The sequence below is a fragment of the Electrona antarctica genome, assembly GCF_951216825.1.
Source record: "Electrona antarctica genome assembly, chromosome: 12".
Taxonomy (NCBI): domain Eukaryota; kingdom Metazoa; phylum Chordata; class Actinopteri; order Myctophiformes; family Myctophidae; genus Electrona; species Electrona antarctica.
Window position 1 is genome coordinate 34,577,347 of NC_136793.1, and position 21,981 is coordinate 34,599,327.

General features: G+C 44.2%; 1 protein-coding gene across 1 annotated transcript in view; it reads right to left on the reverse strand.

Annotated features, from left to right (window-relative positions):
- The window catches only part of abca2 (ATP-binding cassette, sub-family A (ABC1), member 2), a 96,906-nt gene that overhangs the window by 13,500 nt on the left and 61,425 nt on the right, over nucleotides 1–21,981 (reverse strand). The window contains exons 17-36 of the mRNA XM_079516617.1: nucleotides 20,093–20,283; nucleotides 18,533–18,683; nucleotides 17,894–18,098; nucleotides 15,812–15,976; nucleotides 13,435–13,615; nucleotides 12,014–12,226; nucleotides 11,349–11,545; nucleotides 10,776–10,949; nucleotides 10,049–10,245; nucleotides 9,116–9,236; nucleotides 8,435–8,749; nucleotides 7,352–7,573; nucleotides 6,743–6,845; nucleotides 6,270–6,595; nucleotides 4,650–4,863; nucleotides 3,196–3,301; nucleotides 2,195–2,306; nucleotides 1,760–1,820; nucleotides 1,435–1,609; nucleotides 302–417 (exon numbers count right to left, since the gene is read on the reverse strand). Of these exons, the coding sequence (XP_079372743.1) occupies nucleotides 302–417; nucleotides 1,435–1,609; nucleotides 1,760–1,820; nucleotides 2,195–2,306; nucleotides 3,196–3,301; nucleotides 4,650–4,863; nucleotides 6,270–6,595; nucleotides 6,743–6,845; nucleotides 7,352–7,573; nucleotides 8,435–8,749; nucleotides 9,116–9,236; nucleotides 10,049–10,245; nucleotides 10,776–10,949; nucleotides 11,349–11,545; nucleotides 12,014–12,226; nucleotides 13,435–13,615; nucleotides 15,812–15,976; nucleotides 17,894–18,098; nucleotides 18,533–18,683; nucleotides 20,093–20,283 (3,545 nt within the window). The remainder of the gene's footprint in view (nucleotides 1–301; nucleotides 418–1,434; nucleotides 1,610–1,759; nucleotides 1,821–2,194; nucleotides 2,307–3,195; nucleotides 3,302–4,649; nucleotides 4,864–6,269; nucleotides 6,596–6,742; nucleotides 6,846–7,351; nucleotides 7,574–8,434; nucleotides 8,750–9,115; nucleotides 9,237–10,048; nucleotides 10,246–10,775; nucleotides 10,950–11,348; nucleotides 11,546–12,013; nucleotides 12,227–13,434; nucleotides 13,616–15,811; nucleotides 15,977–17,893; nucleotides 18,099–18,532; nucleotides 18,684–20,092; nucleotides 20,284–21,981) is intronic.

The following is a 21,981-nucleotide window of genomic DNA, read 5'->3' on the forward strand; positions in this document are numbered from 1 at the left end:
TTCATCTTCTCCTTTGCATCTTCTTCTTCAGGTTATGTAGGAGGGAGCTCTATGGCTTTAGTTGTCAGTAATTAACATATAAATGAGGACATGATGGCACTGGCGGTTAAGGGAGGTGGTGGGTGTGTGTGTGTGTGTGTGTGGGGGGGGGGGGGGTTAGGGGGGGGTGGCAGCCTGCGGTGGTGTGATCCAGTGTCTTTCCTCCAGGTCTCCTCTTCAGAAACTTTACAAGTGGGGCGAGAGAGTGACGAGGTAAACAAGGAGGAAGAGGAGAGGGAGGGGTCCATGAAAGAGCACTCACCCATAGAGGAGGAACAGGGAGAGGACGGCTGGGAAGTTGGTCGGGGACGTGTAGGCAGGCAGGTCAAAGACAAACAGAATGAGAACGCAGCATGTGGCAGGAACCAGGTAGTTCATCTGAAGAGAGACCGAGAGACAGGGAAAAGTAGAGCGGGAGAGAGATGTAGAGAGACAGGGAAAAGGAGAGCAGGAGAGAGATGTAGAGAGACAGAGAAAGTGGTTAGACTGGATTTCTGGCAAACAAGAGCTGCATTCAAACAGTGCTCTATTGGTTAACCACTTAAACCCCAGCATCCAGATCAGATATTTTCAGCCAAAGCATTCCAAACATTAATAGAAAAACAGACAAGACGTAGCCCTGAGGGACCATATAGGGTTTACAGTAAGTGGTTAATTAGTGTGGTTACCAGAAAGGGCAACACATTATAGTACTTGTGCAACTTTATTATCACTTATTACACGGATTGATCTGATGTCTTGATAACAGACCGCTCCGCTCTATAACAGACCGTTGTCTAAACAAAGGCTCAGAACAGCTGCTGCGCTGATTGGATTTGATGCTGTACCCAACATGTCAGCCATGTAAACAAACACACAATGTCATTTAACTAAACATTGCTCTCATGAATGTTTTTGAAAACATTTGGAGCGAGAAATAGATGATGCAGTACCCGAGAATTGATTCAATTTGATCAACACTCACTTCCTTGTTTCTGAGGCGATTTGGTGCGCTCTGTGGGGCCAACGTGGAATGCTTTCATTACCGATAAATCACTTTATAGATACATTTATAGATTAAGCACCTCCACTCCGTGTCGGTGGTTAATCACCCTGTCAGTGATTTATCTATCAACAATGACCACCTAGCCATACATTATCCCTTACGTAAACCCTAATGTTTGGCACACTACTCCTCCCACTGTTTTGGTGACACACACGAGCCATAATATCAAATCGACCAGCTTCATACAAGTGTATATCTGTTAACATAGATCTACAAATACCTCATAGCCATTTTCCATTAAATTGGAGGGCATTTGGTCGTCACAAGAGCAGACGAGCATCAACATACATGCAAAAAGTCTCCCACCCTTTCCCACGCACCAAAGCAGATTGCACAAATTCCTCCCTTACCATGTCCCACATATAGTTGGCCAGCCAGTAGATAACCGGGTCACAGCCACTGACAAACTGCAGGTGTTTGGCCTTGGTGGATTTCTCTGCCACCAGGAAAACCACAAAACTGGCCGGGACAAAGGACATGGCTACAATGATAAAGATGGCAATCACCACATCTGTCCCCTGGAGCCTGAAGGTAGACATAACATGATAAAGATGAAGGAGAGGAGAAATCAGAGTTATATAATGTACAAGTTGTGCTATATTTTTTAGTTGTGCTTTATTTCTTCTAATGGTTACCAAAGAAATCATCAGTGAAGGCAAGGAGAAAAGAACTTACAAGTAGTCCAAAGACAGGCTGGCGCTTGTTCGATTCATTGGGTGGTTTGTCAGTGTGATGCCTGCAAAATCAACACATGCACCGTTTTGATTGTACATTGTATTTATCAAATAAGCAAACACATTAATTACGTTTTATTATACTACACAGCAATTATCATATAATAATGTATTATACTGTTTATTATGCTATGTCTTGATAGGGTATTACTGCAGATGTATGAATTATACCATAACAAATGTTGTTCAGTGTATTGATCTAGTTAGCAAACAAAACCAAGAAACCAAGAAAGAAATAATGGTTAATGTAATAAACAAATACAATAGAAGTTATGTAAATGTAGGTGTGGATGGGCAGATTTAAAAGATGACATTTATTTTGGTACGTTTTTCTCACAGTACATGATTTTACAGAGTACACATTTCAGAGTATTACCGTAAGCAGCAGGGTTGCCTTTGGAAGCAGGAAGGTTGGCACGAAGGATGGCATTGTTAAGAACGTTGAGATAAGTTGGCATGCTGTGGTAGCCCTTGTTGTTGTATAGAACCTAGACAGCAAAACATCACCGTCAATGTGTTGATTTAATATTTTTGAGTATTATTTTAACCTATTTTGACCTGAGATCAGATTCTAAAAATGTCTTCTACATCCTGACAGTTTTCTGAAAAAGCTATGTTTCTATGTCAGTCGTTCTTCGATTTTTCAAAAATAGCAGACCTACAAGCTCGTAGCGCGCCACTCGGTGGCGCGCTATGAGCTTGTATGATAATCATTCTGGAGCAAGCATTCCCAGTCAGAAGTACTAAAGTATTTCATGATATAAGATATCAACACTACACTGGCATAATGTTTGCAATAGATTCAGGTTAACCTCAGTGGCAGATTAGTACTGATACTGCTGTGTAGGAACAAGGCAGATTCAAACAATGGAAGCTCTTATATTTTAGAGATCAGTACAGCTCTTAAAATGTAACAAGGGGCTTTATTAATTAAGGTCAAATAAACATGACCACAATACAAATCAACCAGCTCAGTGGCCTTGTGGTTAGAGTGTCCGCCCTGAAAATGGGAGGTTGGGGTTCGATCCCCAGACGGGTCATACCAAAGACTGGGACCCAGTGCCTCCCTGCCTCACGCTACAGAAACAGGAGATAGGTTCCTGCCCTATGGGCCTCATGGCTCGGCATGGCTTACTACTACAATACAAATCAATAGGGAGTCGGGACCCTTGATAGAAGAACCGTATAAGAAAAGCATTTGGCAGTTTTTAAACAGCTGCATTATTTGTTGAGCTAAACACAAAGACAAAGGAGGCCAAATTGCTAGAGTAATTTATAAATCATTGGATCATATATAATACTAAAAAAAGAGAAAAGCTTAAAGAAATCAATATTGTTTATATAATTGTAATTCATTGTACATTTACTGTTTCTTACCTGAGCTGATCTGCGAACAGCTATCTTGCGAACCATGGGTGGTATATTCCTCCCAAAGGATGCTGGGATTGATTTCTGTATGTTACCCACTGTTATACCTCCATATCTGTTTACAACAGCAAATACAATGCAAGACAGTGAATACAATGAGATGCAAAAATCTCATTTGAACAATATGTCATACAAGTGAAAATAATAATAATCTGCCCTCACATTTCACCAGTTTGTATTATTATTGTTTACAGGACCACTGTGGAAATACGTGCTTTGTAATGCTTTCAAGTGCTATCCTCTGGATAGTTTTTGGCCTCCTGTCATGAGTGGTTGCTTGAGTCCTATTAAAATCAATCTATCAAACAGTCATGGACAGATACATCTGTTGACCGCATCATTCTTAAATACTCAGTAATGTGCCATAGACCTTATGCAGCCATCTTGCTTATAAGTTAATGGCAGGGTGGCAACTAGCCGCAATTTGCCATTGACAGCCCATACATCCAAACAGAAAAGTCCCATCTGATTGTATTAAACGATGTTAAACTAACCAACTGCTGTACGGAAACCTTGAATTATCCTCTTTCTATCCGCAAATGTTTGTTTCATAAAAATCCACTGTAGACATGTTATGAGCTACTTTCTGTTAAGAAATTCCTTGCAGATGATAATAGTTAATAATAGTTTTTGTGTTTGGAATTGCTCGTTGGATATCACTCAATGGCCCTGCGCACCACCTGTTGGATATCACTCAATGGCCCTGCGCACCACCTGTTGGATATCACTCAATGGCCCTGCGCACCACCTGTTGGATATCACTCAATGGCCCTGCGCACCACCTGTTGGATATCACTCAATGGCCCTGCGCACCACCTGTTGGATTTCACTCAATGGCCCTGCGCACCACCTGTTTGGAATTCTCACATAATGCAGTAGGCAGCAGGACGTTGCTTTGCTGAACGTGAGCGCTTCCAAACTCTGACACAAAATAATCATCTGCAAGGAATTCCTTGACAGAAAGTGGTTCATAACATGTTGTCTACGGTGGATCTTTATGAAACAAACACTGCAGATAGAAAGAGGATAAGTCAAGCTTTTCGTACAGCTGCAATGTTGGCGAGTTTGACGTTGTTTAATACAATCAGTCGGTCTGCATAAGGACAATTAAATCAAATTTTCGGTATACATACAGTACAACAAACAAACAAACAAACAAACAAACAAACAAACAAACAAACAAACAAACAAAACAATCAGATATAGATTTAAAAGAGGCCATGTTATACAAGATGAGATTGGATAAAACATTTTATAGCTATGAAAGCTATAATTGGATAAAACTATTTATAGCACCTCCCTGATAACAGCCAAATAGATAATAACAGTCATACCATTTTTAAAACAAAGTCCTATATAATTCAGATTCAGACATCTGTGTATAATAATTACAAAGGTCTCACCTGTGCAAGCGCACTCTGTCTGAGGTAAAGAGGAGGTACTCTGAGACATTTCGACCGGTGATGTCCACGAGGATGTCCCCTGTTACCACCTTCATGAGAGGGGGCCGTCCTCCAACCCCGCTGGGACAGGAGAAGCCCGAGCCCTGCATGGAGCAGGTGCATCGGACTGGCTCATGGATGGACAGGGGCAGGGTGGGTGGAGATGTCACTGGCTCTGATCACAGGAAGGAAGGGGGCCCACAAGGAGTTACACATCTGAGAAACCACTTGGTAAATACAGATTTAAAGAATGGATCGGAAAAAACATGCTGCCCATACGCTTGCCTTGCCCGTCATTTGTCTAGAAATGTGTATACAATATCTGTGTGAGTGCAGCGCTCTGATCGGCAGGTTATTTAATTGGTTACCTGTGTGGGGTCAACGCCTCTGTACATAAAATGGCTTCTCATTGTCAATCAGGGATTTACCTGATGAAGATCTGTGTTCTCGCTCTAATACACGTGTATGTCTGTGGTGTGTGAAGAACACAGATCTTTAAGATATAAGAGATATAAAAGGAGTTTAATTCTTTCTTTCCCATGTCCGTATATCGTCCCCCGACGCTAGAGGGCGTTATATCAGGTCCGTATATATACGTACCCCAACGTATACTCCATCTATATAATGGAGTCCCACAGCAGCGTTTAACATTGGTCCGGTTCCTATGGCAACGCCCCACCGTTCCAACTATGGGATTGAAAATATAATCACGGTGTAAAGCAGTTGAAAGGAGGATTTTCAAACCTCCATAAGTCGGGCTCCAGGAGAGCTGTCCTTGGTGGATCTTCTGCCATCCAAATTTCGGATTTAATTTGTGCCTTTGTACCGCGACGCTCCCGCCATGTAAAAGCTTCTGACGAAAGGTAAACAGTGTGTGCTTGTTCCAGTGATAGGCTACTTGATTGTATGTAGCGAGTGTGTGTGGGGGGCGGGCAAACTCCAGTCTTTTAAAGTGAACGCGTATGGTGGCACCTGGAACTGGGGTTTATGCTAACAGTTAGCCACAATAAATGTCATATATACTGAATGTCATTGTATAGAGAGTTCGCTAAGCCTCACCCCACAATAGCGATTGTCCGATGCTAGCAACCAATTGCTAACCACCATTGACTAGGACAGGCTAACATTCATACCATATAAGTTAATGAAAATGTCAATAATCTACACAATAATCAGCATAAATAAAAAATAATAGGAATAGGCTACCATAATAACACTATGGTGAAACGCTGCTGCTGTGCATTCTGCAACAGTGATTCCAGGTGCCCAGATCAATTTGCATTTCCCCAACACATGTTTCATTAATGTTGGGGAAAATACACAGCTCACCAACCCAGATGATGATAATCATATGACTGACATGAATCGTAATTAAGCTTAGCAAATGGTCTATTGTCTTCAGAGTCTGCTGTATAACAGCAGACTGTCAGATTTTTACTTCATTTCAAACTGAAATTGACACTATTTTTTTATATTCTGCACATACCGTATTTGTGCATGTACAGTATTTTCTGCATGAACTGTGCTACTGTATACAATAAACATGACTTTGACTTGACGGACATGGACTGGCAGACTCACTGTGAATGGTGGTAGGGGGTGTGGCTGTGAAGTTCCACAGCCCATCCTCAAAGCGTGGGTCTGGGTCGTCTGAGGGGGCTGGGGAGGGGGGTGGGGGTACAAAGTTGGAGAGGGGCACCCCCTGTGTGAAGGAGTCCAGACACATGGAGTCAAAGTATCGGGCAGCGAGGGTCTTGGAGTCGTTGGCGTTGGGATTGAGGGTCTGTGCTAGCTGGTCCAGTGTGCTGTTGAAGGGAGTCTTGAGGACACAGGTGGCACCCACGCCTGAAGGTAGACGCAAGGTGTTGATGATCTTCTGAGGACTGGCGTCTGGAGAAACTTTACTCCTGACAGAACCAAAATACAGGTCGATCCATAAGATACTCGTAGATATTCACACAGTTACTCAAAGACACATGAAATAAATACGCAAGTGATACATCCGGGGAAATTCTTACGCCTATTGGTCTTAAATACATTTCAGGGCATCTGACCTGTACTGCGGTCTTTCCTCATTGGCGTAGGGAATAAAGTTGCCTCTAGGTTGGGTGTAGTTATGATATTGAGAAGGGGACAAGATCAGCGGGGGCAGATCTCCTGCAGAACAGAAGAGGATAAAAGTTGCAGGTCCACCAGGGCTCTAAGGATGGCTGTCGGTTTGTCAGTTGGTCGGTCTGTTCAACAATTTAGTCGCAAACATCTCAAAAACTACTAGCTGGATTGCCATATCATTTTCTTTGCACCTTCATGAACCGCCAGTGACACAGAGCTGTCCCATACCTATTTTGGTGAGTGCATGGCTTTTCCTCTAGTGCCACCCAATTTCCAGTTAGGCGTAAGACGCAGCACAATTAGGCTAAAATGTCCACTTGTACACACAATATCTCAAAATCTAATGGGCAGATTGCCATGAAACCTGCTGAACAAAATATCTCATAATCTAATAGGCAGACTCCAGGATGAGTCCTATTGACTTTGGTGACCTCATGGCTTTTCCTAAAGCGCCACGCTTCAGCCAACTCCAATTAGGTGTAAGAATCAGCACAGACTAGAGGACTTTTGGACTCTAGTCTTCTTATAATATCTTCATACTGGCTTCTTACCTATCGCAGGTACAGACAGTGCTACAGTCATGGCCACGCAGACGAAGAAGGCGGGCAGGAGGATTTGAGAAAAGAGGCCTTTGGTGTTCCTCTTGGCACAGTGGTATCTTTTGACGATGAGGCCGTGGAACTGACGCAGTCGCAGCCCCCAGCCCTCCAGCTTAAAGCTGCCCTGACCTTCCAGCACCTCAGGTTCCGTGGATGAGGGGTTCTCTGGATCACCTGGTAGGAGTGAAAAGTGATTTGAGGGGGGCATCAATAAGAATACACCAGAAGAACCATTATTCCTACTGTATCAATAATTATTATCAATACGGTCTGCCAAAACGCTAGAGAAACTGGTACTTTATTGCTTGTGTTTCTATCACTCTGTTTTGTATGTGTCTATGTAGTTAACATTACACTAATAATAGACCCCAAGGTGAGGTTATAATATGCAAATGTGTTCCCTGTGTAATTTTGGTTTCTTCCTGAAAGCTGAAAGCCTTTGAGTCAAAAGGCCCAATCGAAATACACCGCTTTGGTGACCAGCCCCTCTCCATAGTATCAACAGCTGTGGGCGCGTCTTAACTTCAGGTGAGTGGTGATAAGGTGAAAACCAGGTATACCTAATGAACTGATGGGTGTGGCCACATTAGCTGCGCCAGCCGGAATTGGTCATTTTCAGTCACTTTCACTTCGGTTTTCCCGGCCAGACCACCATTGTAAGAAACAGCTTATTTTAGTTTAGTTTCCTGGTGCTTCTGTATGCACGGCGTTGCCTAGCAACCGGGCCAGTGTTAAAAGTAGATTTTCCGTTAAACCGTTTCATATCGATAAAGTCAATTAATTGGCGGAGAATTCCGACAAAGGCAGACAATGGTTGGATTTTAACTTACGGAATACTCCGTCAAAGGCAGCTAAATTGTTAAGAGACAATTATTTGAAAGTCAACAGGCAGTTAAGACGACACTGCCATACCCTGTATCTTTGACTGTCTCTCTCCGTCTTTCTTACTGTTGTCTGTCTGTCTGTCTGTCTGTCTGTCTGTCTGTCTGTCTGTCTGTCTGTCTGTCTGTCTCTGTCTGTCTGTCTGTCTCTCACCCCTCAGGCTAGCAGTGTCAGACTCCAGCCCATTCTCAAAGAGGGGACAGTAGTCTCCATAGAAGTCGGCGTATAGTCCTCCCTCGTCACCTCTCACGGACCCGATGGACGAGGAAGATTTCAGGGACGACTGGCTCTGGCTCAATCGGGAGCACATCACCAGGTTACTGAGCTCCACCTCTGGTCTCTCACGTCCCTGGGGCACTGCTGCCGGTACGCTATCATCGCCTTGTGGGGATCCCAGAACACCTGGCCCTGGCAGCACTGTGGGCTTCCCTGTCGAACTGCCACCCGGGGAATCCTTTATATCTGATCCTGGAGTGAAGAGAAACACAGGGAGATAGAGAAAGATTGAGGGAGAGAGAGAGAGAGAGAGAGAGAGAGAGAGAGACAGAGAGAGAGAAGGAAGAGAGAGACAGCTCATTAGCATTTTAACTGAGAGCAAAGATGAAGAACTTGTTAAAAAACAAGTTCAACGTCAGCACTAACTCAGACTATGCATATCCAGCAGAAATCTATTCTGATTGTGTGTCATGACTAATTTATGAACCCCCACAAAACCTTATGGAGGGGAGGGTGCACTCACTGACGGTTCAAACTCATTTCAAATAAATGGGAGCAGACAGACGTGAGTGCCAGAGAGTTAGGGCTTGTGTGTGTGAGGCTGCTGGGGGGTCTCACCAGCATCACTGTTATCCAGAGACTGGTCCTCTTCAGAGACTTTGAGGAACACCTCCTCCAGCGTAGTGTCCATCACACCAAAGCTGGTCAGGGCCAGGCTGTCCAAGCTCTGCTCTAGGGCCTACGTGGGCAGACATAACACTACATTAACATAAAATAACTGAGCAACGGGCAAACCATTATAAAGCACAGGCCCATACCAATCAATAGAAGCTTGCAGCCTCACACCAATCACAAGCCACCAATAGAGGCCTAGACCAAGAATGACTACTGATACTGCCATGATGGAAGAGAGACCACACAACGGAAGTGTATCATCTCTCTTTCTGCCGGGCAGGACACAAATGACACCACTAGGAGTCAAATGCCATCCTCAAAGGCAAGCAAGGGTCAAATGGCGGCGTAGGGCTAGTGTTTCTCATCACCTCCCCCCACCCATATATATTCCCATCCTGGCTAAACCCTACACTTCTACGTCTTCGGGTAAGCCCGAGATCCGAAAATACCCGGGGTCCAAACCGACCCGGTCCGGTTCCGTTTGCAAGAAGTAGCCTGTCGAACATTATGCTCTGGAAACTCCAAGCCGAAGATAATTATAAACTGCTGCTGCGACATAAATTAACGGTGGATTAGCAATGGCTAAGAAGAAAGATTACACACACTACACATCTAAAGAAAACGTGGATTTATTTTTTTATTTACAAACTGTCCGCACTCCGCAAAGATTGACTGGTCTACTTTGGGATTATACATTCACACATTAATGACATGCAGCGGCGCTGCAGCACCACCAACAGCGGGCTACGTTTAGGTAAGAAAGAAGTCTAATTTAATAATAATATACAACTCTTAATTTCGGTTCCTCTGGCTTTGTATGGGTACAGTACTCATATTTATTATAATAGACAGGTCCGTACTACTCTGTTCACATACCTGAAAGAGCCTCTCGAAGCAGCCCTTCTTGACTGCCTCTGAGGGGAGCACGTAGGACAGCTCTGTGTTAGAGTGGGACACCAGCAGACAGGACGCCACAAACTGCCGGATGAACTGTGTGACCCGCGCCTCTGAGCAGGGAGAGAGGGAGGAGGACGGAGAGAGCGGGGAGGGAGGCTGCAGCTCCGTGCCCTGGTCTGAGGGCCCGCCAGGCACCATGGGCATGATGAATGGAGGGAGGGAGGAGAGGACAATGACAAGGGAAGAGAAGTGGGAATGAGAGAGGGGAGTTAGGGACTTGGGGAGAAAAACAACAACCCAACAGTGCCAAACAAATGGCTCAAAGGCAAAACGTGGAGACAAATTGAGGAGAGTTTTGAGGCAACTACTCAACTTGAGAAAACGGGAGGGAAACACGCACGCACGCACGCACACACACACACGCACACGCACACACACACACACACACACACACACACACACACACACACACACACACACACACACACACACACACACACACACACACACACACACACACACACACCAATAAAGGCCCATTGATTATGTGTGGGCCCCAGGGAGAGTAGCATCTGCTTATGCAATAGCTAAATTGCACCCTGTTAAAAAAATAAACACATAATGCACAAATGCATGTATAAAACATTATGCACATGTAAAGTGCAAGCATGCACAATCGCACATACGCACACGCACAGACACACACCTCTGCCTTCACTCTGTTTTTTGACCAGAGTGAGTTTGTATCCGTCTCCGTAGGTGCTCTTGAGGAAAAGCGGTGAGCCGCAGCATTTCAGTTTTCCATGAGAGATGATGGCTATACGATCTCCTAGCAGGTCAGCTTCATCCATGTGGTGGGTGGACAGGAGAATGGTACGGCCTGAAAAACAGCAGACACATGTGCACACACACACACACACACACACACACACACACACACACACACACACACACACACACACATTGCATTAATATACTTTTACTCTTAGAATGCTACATTTGTTTAATGAGTGTACAGCACTTTCGTTCAACGCTGTTGTTTTAAATGTGCTCTAAAAAATAAAGTGGATTGGATTGGATTACAATATGCTAGGCTGTAGGCTGTAGTGCAATCACTCTAACTATGGATCACATTCCACCCCACTTTGTCTTTCTTCACAACTGTGTCTTTGACTCCAAACAGGACCATATTTTGCAGAGGCCTTCACTTTGTCTTTGAATAGTTAGAGGAGAGTACAACAAGGACACACTCTGGGCACATCCATCCCCTCCAGCTCACCCTGTTTGTACTTTAGGATGAGGTCCCAGATGGCCCTGCGAGCGTAAGGGTCAACTCCGGCTGTGGGCTCATCCAGGATGACTGCTCTGGACCCCCCGACAAAGGCTATGGCCACGGACAGCTTCCTCTTCATCCCCCCGGATAGAGTCTCCACCAGGCTGTGGCGCTTGTTGGACAGCTCCAGGTCCTCAATCATCCTGGACGCAAGGCAAAGCAACTGTGTTTGTAATAGTATAGCACATTTCAACAACGAGGCAATTCAATGTGCTCACACAAACATTAAGCAAAGAAAACACACTTGAATTGAGCAAAAAGAAAGAGAGAGAGAGAGAGAGAGAGAGAGAGAGAGAGAGAGAGAGAGAGAGAGAAAAGTTATATAATATTTAAAAAATTGCATTACAACAAATATATTATCAGGTTGAAAGCTATTATTAGTACTTAATAATTAATAGCCAGAATTTTGGACAGTCTATTTTGGACACTTCGTGAGAACCACAAGCTCACAAAGCGTTAGATCCCGATGTGTTCCAATACTTTTGCCCAAATATGCAGATACACGGTTTCTGCCTGACAGCGACAATATAGAGAGCATGTTGAAGATTGCCAGTGTCCCTTTAACATTATTTTCATAGTATAAAACTAGATACTGTAGAGTAGACACTCACTTGTCCATCTCCTTGCGTATGTCTACTTCAGCCATGCCTTTCAGTCTGGAGTAAAACCACAGGTGTTCCTCCACACTGAGCTTGTCAAACAGCACATTGTGCTGTGGACACATGCCCAGGTTCTGACGAATGCGCTCCATCTCGGTGCGGATGTCGTGACCATATATAGTTGCAGAGCCAGAGGTGGGTGGGAACAGACCTGTCAGAATTGACCTATGACAGGCCCGGGACAGGAGAGAAAGTCAGTGATGATGATTTTTTTTTAAATTAATATAGTATGTTATTAATACATTCAGTACTATATTCTGAATAAGTGAACAGCACATTATGGGCATTGTAAAGAAATGACACAAGGTAGTTTCAACTCAGTGAGTGGTACTTAACTCTTGTGCTGGGAATCCATAATACTGCCGTTGTTCATTCTAGCTGGTCTAATCTGAGACTAATTTAGAACTGGGACACCATGTGAATTAAATTAGCCAATTGATGTAATACAACAAGACAGGGTCTAATAATGGCAATCTGTTGCAATGGATAGCAAGTTACTAGCTGTGCAGTTTGTGAACGAAGCAGCAATGATGTGCGAACGAGCTAACGTGAGCTTAGCAGAACGAGGTGAGCTGTGATTGGCGTAGCTGCTTCAGCTCAATCATGTCGGTGGTCTGGTACTGCTGCTATTCGTATTACGCTGTATAATCTTATAGCAATATTGTTATTACTATGTGACAGTGAGATGAATTATAATCTTTTTTTAAATTATTTCCAAGCCGAGCTGCTTCCCAACACATTGCACAAGCTCACTGTGCTGAATCTGTGGTACTGTATATCTACTGAAGTACAGCACCAATACTCTGGAGCTATGCATGTCGCTTGCATATTACCAACATAAAAACACCCTCAGATCTTTCAAAAGCGGGTCTGTGCCACTGCCAAATGATTGGCTACATTACTAGAAGGCTTTGTCTGTGTGCCCAGTCATTGGTTGAGATACCCATCTCTGGAACCACTCCTTATCCTGCCAGGATCAAATGCTGTCAGAGCTTTGTCTCCTGTGCTTCCTCTACACTGTCTCCGTCTCCAATTTGTTGATGACAGTCCAGCTCTATTTAATGAAGACAAAAAGGAAACCAAATATCCATTGTGCATCCAAAGGGGAATCCCTCCTTGGCAAAGGAAGATATTAGTACTATGATCTTCAGGCTGGCCTACTCTGCTACATCCACCCCTCTCCAGACTGAGAAACCCGATGTTGGACGAGCCCCCAGTGTAACCAAATGGATTCTAAACTGGGTCTCCCGTGTGGGGAAACCAACATCTACTGCTCAGCCAGAGGGGAACCCCCTTCAGCATTCTGAGTCTACTGTGCTACACAAGCCTTCTCATACAACAGGGAGAAACATGCACATATTTCTGTCCCTCACATGGTAGTGGTCTTGCCAGCCCCGTTGTGTCCTAGGAAAGACACCACTTGATTCTCGTGGAGGTTGAGGCTGAGATTGTTGAGGGCCAGCTTTGTGCCAGTCTTGTATACTTTGGTCAGTTTGTCTATGCACACCACCAGGGGCAGATGGCTGGGCTCCTCCTCAATACCACGCATTTCCTCTGTATGATGGCAAAGAAGAGAAAGATACACACATTAGACATTTGCTGCTGAAAATGTTTACTTGATCATGTATTTACAAAACCGATACAGTGCTATTTCGGTAGTCCCCGGATAGCTTTTCAGCGCCTTTAAATGCAATAGTCTGGTCTTTCTTTAAGGGCCTGCCTTTGGAGGACTGGTGTGCATTAAGCCGGCCCGGGTCGGCTGCTATATTAAATGCACATTTTATTACAATGTGAGATGTGTAGTGATTTTGTATATCGGCATTTTGTGTGGGGGAAAAAAACATTCTGCCTATAATGACATGCTAAAAATATAATTTGCCTCTGTATTGGGAAATGAGTGTGCAAAAACATATTCATTCAACTTTTTGTATAATACATTTGAATAATAATGTGTCCATACCATTTGGTAAACACTAGTTTTGTTGTTACATGGAGGAATGGGGAGATCTGCTGACCATATTTCTGATCTCAAGTCAAGTTCCTAGTAAATGTATGGAGAATAAACCTGATTCTGATCAAATAGTCAAACAGCACTGGCTCAGTAGGTAGAGCAGCCGTCTTGGAATCTGTCATGGCTCCTCCTGGTTTTGTGTGGAAGTGTCCTTGAAAAGGGACTAACCCCTAACTGTTGAAAAGGCACTAACCCCAACCCCTAACCCCTAACCCCTAACTGTTCCTGATGAGCAGGTTGGTGCCTTGCATGGTTGCCACTGCCTCGCGTGTGAATGGGTGTGTGAACGTCTGAATGTTATACACATATATAATATATGCACCATTTACCATTTAGAAAAGGTGGGCAGCCGAGGTCAGTGAGCCATGTTATTACAGGAAGATGCTTAAAGCTCAGAGGTAACTCCCTTAATTAGCCTGATGTGGCTAGTTATGGAAGAGGCTCTATGGAGAGGAAGCACTAAATGCCTGCAACACTCCAGATTAAACAGAAATCGCAAGGTGCACGGCTCAACAATATCATGAAACTGAGAAGACAATAAAATGAAACTCCTTTTAGTTGCTCTGTCCGTGGAGAGGTAAATAAAAGGCCATATATTGTGTGCTGGCTCTTATCACGGTTTCATATAGAGAGGAACATCACCGGGAAAAGGACACAGTAGGAGGACCTGTAGGCTTTAGCTGGATTAAAACCTGTTTAAGTAGCGCTGTGTGTAATTCCGGAGGAAAGTCTCACGATTAACTTTTTGTCCTGAGCAGAGGCTATGAGTGGAGTGGGAGCGGAGTGAAGGGACTTTTGAGTGGTGCAACCACTCCTATAGACAGTTATGTGTGTCCCTGGCTGGCTGTGTCCCTGGGTCTGAGCATGGAAATAGCATATTTTCACCACCAAGTGTCACTGTTGCGCAGCCTAACACACCACCAAGTGTCACTGTTGTGCAGCCTAACACACACACACACACACACACACACACACACACACACAGGCCAGGGAGGAGAGCTTGTACAGTACAGTTTACAGTACGTACAGCACAAGTACAGTACAGCACCACTCACTTCAGACGGGTCAGATTTTTTTCCCACAATTTTGCAACCCATTTTTTCACCCAGTGTCAATTATCTAATGTAATCCTGGGCGCTGCACTTCCTCTGCCAACCTGGGGGGCAGTGGACAGGGAGGAGTTTCCCCGGGCCGGACGTAGCGTGTGGAAGGAACACGTTATTCCAGTTCCTTTCCCCTCCATCAGGCGCCCCGGCTGGCCAGGGGGAGGTAGTTTAGAGACCAGGATTACTGAGGGTACCTACCCTTAAGAGGAGACATGGGAAGAACGTGCAAACTCCACACAGAAATGCCCTTTCGCCAACCCTGCCTCGGATATGGGCACTGATGACAGGAGAGAGAACACGCCCCCAGCGTCCCCAGCAGGAATCGAACCCAGGACCTTCTAGCTGTGAGGCGACAGCACTACCGACTGTGCCACCGTGCCCCCCGACGGGTCTGATTTTAATTGAGTGGAGAGTGGGTTTTAAAATGCGGCAGGAGTGGCTTCGGAGCCACACGTTGGAGCAGGCCTATGATCGCTGCAAACACAGACAGAGACGTGCTGTGCACATTATAAACAGCTGCGCAGCAGGGAGGGAATCAACAAGCGTGAATGCGGAGCGGGACAAAAGCCGTCTGGAGCGAAGAGCGGATTGTCCACACGCTCCACTCCGCTCATTATGCTCTGGTCCTAGTACCTGATTGTCTGTGTTCCATGGCACACGCCTGGTCCTCCTCCATCACACTCAGCCTGGCAGCTCCGCCTCCACACCATGGCCAATCCCACGTCTCCACCCGCCCACTGCCCAGCCAATAGGACTTCTGCAGGGGGAAGTACCAGGGGCGAGGCAGCCCATACATGCCTGTGGGAGAGAAGGAGAGAAAGGTGACAAATACGCATATTATTTACATTGATAATTACATTGATAACAGGGCGGCTGTGGCTCAGGAGGTAGAGCAGGTCGAATCCCGGCATCTTCTGTCCACATGTCGAAGTGTCCTTGGGCAAGACACTGAACCCTACATTGCCTCCAATGAGTTGGTCGGTGTTAGCTTGCCACCATTGGTGTGTGAATGTGGGAAGTGAGGACGCTGGCATCGACTGTTCGCCGCTTCACCTCGCAATGTATGAATGAATGAACCATTGTAAAGCGCTTTGAGCACTTGGAAAAGCGCTATAAAAATGCAATTCATTATTATAATTACTGTTCAGTTCAAAGGACAAAATGACAATTCAGAAGACCAGTGTTAATTCTGTTGACAAATATTTGAAAAATATTTATCAACTAACTTTTTTCACTGACGAAAACTAAATAAAAACTAAGCTATGATGACTAAAACTAAGACCAAATATATTGACAATTTCGTCAAAAATAAAAACTAGACTAAAATGTTAGGGAGCGACTAGTGGAGAAGAGATCCAGTAGAACTAAAAGACAAGCCATTTTATGTTTGGTTGCGCTCTGAAAATAGCAGATCTACAAGCTCACATTCACAACACTTCACGCTTGTAACCAGCATGCAACCAAGTGCAAAATCAGCCATTACGACGCCATCAAGGCCAGCCAAAATAATCTTTTCGACAAAATCAACTGTAGATTTAGTCGACTAAAATCTTATGATATTTAGTTGACTAAAACTTTTCAGGTGACTAATATTATGACTAAAACTAAATTAAATTGTATTCAAAACACTGTGACTAGACTAAATAAATAAAAAATGCCATCAAAATGAACAGTGCTAACCCTATAAAAAGGAAAAAGATACTTAGTCAATTGAAGAAATTGCAGTGCTCAGTGGCTTTGATTCAGGAAACTCATTTGTCTGAGATTGAACACGCAAAACTTAAAAGAGTGGGTAGATCAAGTGTACGGGGCATCGTGTGCGGGTGGAAAGAAGAGAGGGGTGGCTATTTTATTATGATGGGAGTGTTTCACCCTCAGTAGTCTGGGATGCGGGTAAGGTCACAATCAGAGGGAAGATTATTTCTATGCAAATTATATAATTATGTATTATCATCAGGAGACCCCCCAAAGTCGTGGTCAGAAGCCATCATCACGGTACTACATAAAGAAGGAAAAGACCCCATACAGTGTTCTAGTTACCGCCCAATCAGTCTTTTGTGCGTGGATTATAAGATATTAACCTCTATATTGGCAAATAGAATTCAAAAGTACATTAAAAAATTAATAAATCCTCAGCAAACGGGGTTTATCTGGAGTGGACAAGGGACAAACAATATTAGGAGAGCATTGAACATACAGTCACTAGCAGCAAGAGATAAGGACCCATCAATGCTCCTTAGCCTCGACGGTATCAAGGCTTTCGACAGATTACATTGGCTCTTTTTAGAAGAGACTTTGAATGAAATGGGTTTTAGAGAAGAATTTGTTTCTTGGATTAATCTGCTATATAATAATTCCAAGTCAAGAATTATAGTTAATGGTCACTGTTCAGGATACTTTCGTGTAGTGATTGTTTTGTCTGTAAGAATGCTTTAATGTCATATCTGCTGTATATTATATTGTGAGTCATGTCTCCTGCCCTTTCCTGTCTTGCCTTGCACTTAATTTGAAAAATTGTTGTAGTTTATGTCAAGCTGTTTTTCATTTTTCTTTAGGTTTCTTTTGTTGTCTTTGTTTTTGTCATGTTTTTTTGTTTTTATTTATTTATATTTGATCTGATTTCTGTTCATTCATTATTTGGTGGATAAAACATTGAAATAAAAACAAAGTTCAAAAAAAAAAAAAAGAACAGTGCTGAAGACACCAGTCGCTCACCTGGATGCACAGCCTCTATGTACCAGGTGAGCACTCCATAAATGCTGGCATCGATAATGAGCATCATCATGGACAGCCCCAGGTTAAAGTCATCACCCTCTACAGGTGACTGGCTGATGGTGCGCCACTGGATGCCCACTCCGGCCACCTCATACAATGCAAAGTATTTGGACCCCAGGCCAAAGGCCGTGGTGGACATCAGAGACTGGAAGAGATGGGGAAAGCAAGGAGACATCAGTTGGCGAGGTGAGCTTTTTTCCTGAGGTTAAGTGAAAACATGAACCCATTAAGACCTGAGACCAGATTCTATAACATTTCTTCAAAATTATGTGTATTTGTTCGCAAACCCCATCTCAAAATATTTAGTTCCAGGGACCCCCAGAAGCAAAGATTTGAGTTAAAAACGTTCGCTGGGAAAGAATATATATTCAAAGATTTGCGCCACATTTTCACGATTTTTCAAAAATAGCAGATCGTAGCACGGCACTCAGTGCCACACTATGAGCCTGTAGTTGTGCTATTTTTCAACAGCTAAAGTTTAAAATAGCGGTTAAAGTGGTTAAACGCTAAGGTGACGCAGAAGCGGTCCAGGTCTTAATGGGCTAAAGCAGTGATGAGATAGAAGGCAAAAGATCTCACAGCGATGCACTTCTCGAAGGCAGTGATCTTGTCGTGGGCCACTTCCTCTCTGATGGCTACGTACATGTAAGGTACGTAGCTCAGGAAGTAGATTATTCCCCCGCAGGCCGACGCCAGTTTTGCCTTAGAGTAAATCACTGACACCAGGAAACTGAAAGCAACAGGATATGAATCTTGTTTAATCTTTTTTTCCTTTGTTTTTAATTCAAAGAAGAGTGGGTCGTTCATTCACTTCAGTGCTTATTTTTATTGAAACATAACATCCCCCTCAACTTAAGAATCGCACACAAGAGTGTGCTGTGGATGTAGCAGGATTTAATTGGCCAGGAACGTGGTATATGTTGCTGCAGAGAAATAAGTCATGCTGAACTGCCAGACTATCTCTAAGGACACACATTGTTATCTTACTTTATTGGGACCAACAGAAGCTAGAAAAGGCACAGTGTAGGGGAGACACGTACAGGAGAAAGGATCACATGGTGTTCAACTTCAGATATCATACTAATCCACATCTACACAATATCAGCTCCTTGTTTCATTTAATAATATGGAAATCACTTGTAAATTACAAGTCTTAATGAGATATCATGAGTGGAGGACATTGCTGATTGTGTGACATTGTGCATACTGTATTGACAGTACCAGGTACAATATTGGCCTGTAAATGTACATTTAAAACCAGCTATAAATGCAATGCTCTTGAAGCTTGATTTGACCAGGGTGGACTTCCTCCACAGCTTTGAATATGGGAAATGTGGAGCAGCTATTCATCTATTCAAACACCAATTTCCAAAAGAACATATTTAATGTTGGTGCGAATTTCAGTTACTGTTTATTCACATTATTGGAATTTGCAGCATTCAAAATGATTGCCCTGTTGTAGTGCAGTTGTGGCGTGTCCTAAAAGGATAATAAGCCTTACATGCCTTACTATCATAATTGCCTTGACAAAATAGTTTGTCTTTCATTCAAAGGGATCATGGATCAAGAAGGGGATGTAATTAAGGGACATGCATTCCATAGGGCAGTGGTTCCCAAACCTTTTCATGTCAAGAACCCCCAAATTGAAACTAATCAGCCCGCGGACCCCCAAGGGACCCCCCATAAGAGAAGCTTTTTACGGCTCTAGCAGTGATTCTCAACCAGTTTAATTTCAAGGAACCCCAGTTTGACATGCATTAGGCTACGGATCCCCATTGAATGGCATTTTTATATCTGCGACCCCGATTTAGATTGTAAAATCAATGTTAATTTAACTCTGAGAGTGTACAAATGGAACCAAATATTTGGTTCCATTTGTACACTCTCTGAGTTACAGATCCATAAGGGTCCATTTGGTTCCAAACTATCATTTAGCTAGGGACCCCCTGGAACTCCCTCAAGGACCCCCACTTTGGGAACCACTACCATAGGGCATTTGAATCACATCCGTGAATCAATATCTTCTACAGGGACTATTTTCAGCTAGACCTTTCTAATCAAGTCACGCTTGAATGCGTTAATAATAAACAACAGATTGATAACGCTAATAACTTTAACAAACAAAAACGAGGTCCTCACCAGAACATGATGGTTGCGACGGCGTAGATAGTGAGGAAGAGCCAGATGATGAAGGGGTCACTGTGGAACAGCACCCTGCCATACTTCAGGATGACCGTCAGAGCCGTGACAGAGATGGACAGCTGAACGAAGCCCGTGATGAACCAGGCCACCCAGTGCACCGCGTTGTTCAGTCCCATCATCTTCATCACCTGAGAATACAAACAATACACATCATTCATTGCCAGAATTCATTCTACGCCTTATTTGCACTACAGCCCATTTCATGCTTGTGCAATCTCAATGCGCTTCACGTTAAATCAAATGACAACCATTGTAGGGAAATACACTAAAGTCAAAAAAATGTGCAGTGATTTCTGACCTCACTCGCACATTATGCCGGCACGCGCTCATGTAACACACACACACACACACGCACACGCACACGCACACGCACACGCACACACACACACACACACACACAGGGAGGAAATGAAGTGATCTGAGCAATCAGGAGTAATGTGTTCAGCTATTTTTGTCTTGCATGGTGAGCAATCTGGCTGCAGGCAGCGTTGATGGGCTGGAGCCTAGTACCAATCAGTCACATGTTATTTAAAGAAGCTGCAATCCGAGACTCATGTTAATGAATAAAACATTATTTTAACTGATCTGCATGGAAGAGTAATACTAGTTAATACAATGTAACTAGCACATATGCAGTGGTTGGAGGTGGTCTCCATACATGGTGTAAGGTGGTTGGAGGTGGTCTCCATACATGGTGTAAGGTGGGACATCTAGTGGTTGGAGGTGGTCTCCATACATGGTGTAAGGTGGGACATCTAGTGGTTGGAGGTGGTCTCCATACATGGTGTAAGGTGGGACATCTAGTCCAGTGGTTGGAGGCGGTCTCCATACATGGTGTAAGGTGGGACATCTAGTTGGAGGCGGTCTCCATACATGGTGTAAGGTGGGACATCTAGTTGGAGGTGGTCTCCATACATGGTGTAAGGTGGGACATCTAGTCCATTGGTTGGAGGCGGTCTCCATACATGGTGTAAGGTGGGACATCTAGTCCATTGGTTGGAGGTGGTCTCCATACATGGTGTAAGGTGGGACATCTAGTCCAGTGGTTGGAGGCGGTCTCCATACATGGTGTAAGGTGGGACATCTAGTTGGAGGTAGTCTCCATACATGGTGTAAGGAGGTGGTCTCCATACATGGTGTAAGGTGGGACATCTAGTCCATTGGTTGGAGGCGGTCTCCATACATGGTGTAAGGTGGGACATCTAGTCCATTGGTTGGAGGTGGTCTCCATACATGGTGTAAGGTGGGACATCTAGTCCAGTGGTTGGAGGTGGTCTCCATACATGGTGTAAGGAGGTGGTCTCCATACATGGTGTAAGGTGGGACATCTAGTCCAGTGGTTGGAGGTGGTCTCCATACATGGTGTAAGGTGGGACATCTAGTTGGAGGTGGTCTCCATACATGGTGTAAGGAGGTGGTCTCCATACATGGTGTAAGGTGGGTGGAGGTGGTCTCCATACATGGTGTAAGGTGGGTGGAGGTGGTCTCCATACATGGTGTAAGGTGGGACATCTAGTCCATTGGTTGGAGGTGGTCTCCATACATGGTGTAAGGAGGTGGTCTCCATACATGGTGTAAGGTGGGTGGAGGTGGTCTCCATACATGGTGTAAGGTGGGTGGAGGTGGTCTCCATACATGGTGTAAGGTGGTTGGAGGTGGTCTCCATACATGGTGTAAGGTGGTTGGAGGTGGTCTCCATACATGGTGTAAGGTGGTTGGAGGTGGTCTCCATACATGGTGTAAGGTGGGACATCTAGTCCATTGAAGTCCAATATCTCCCCAGGTCAAGTGGTGAGTCCCTCTTTCTTGACTGAGCAGATGTTTAG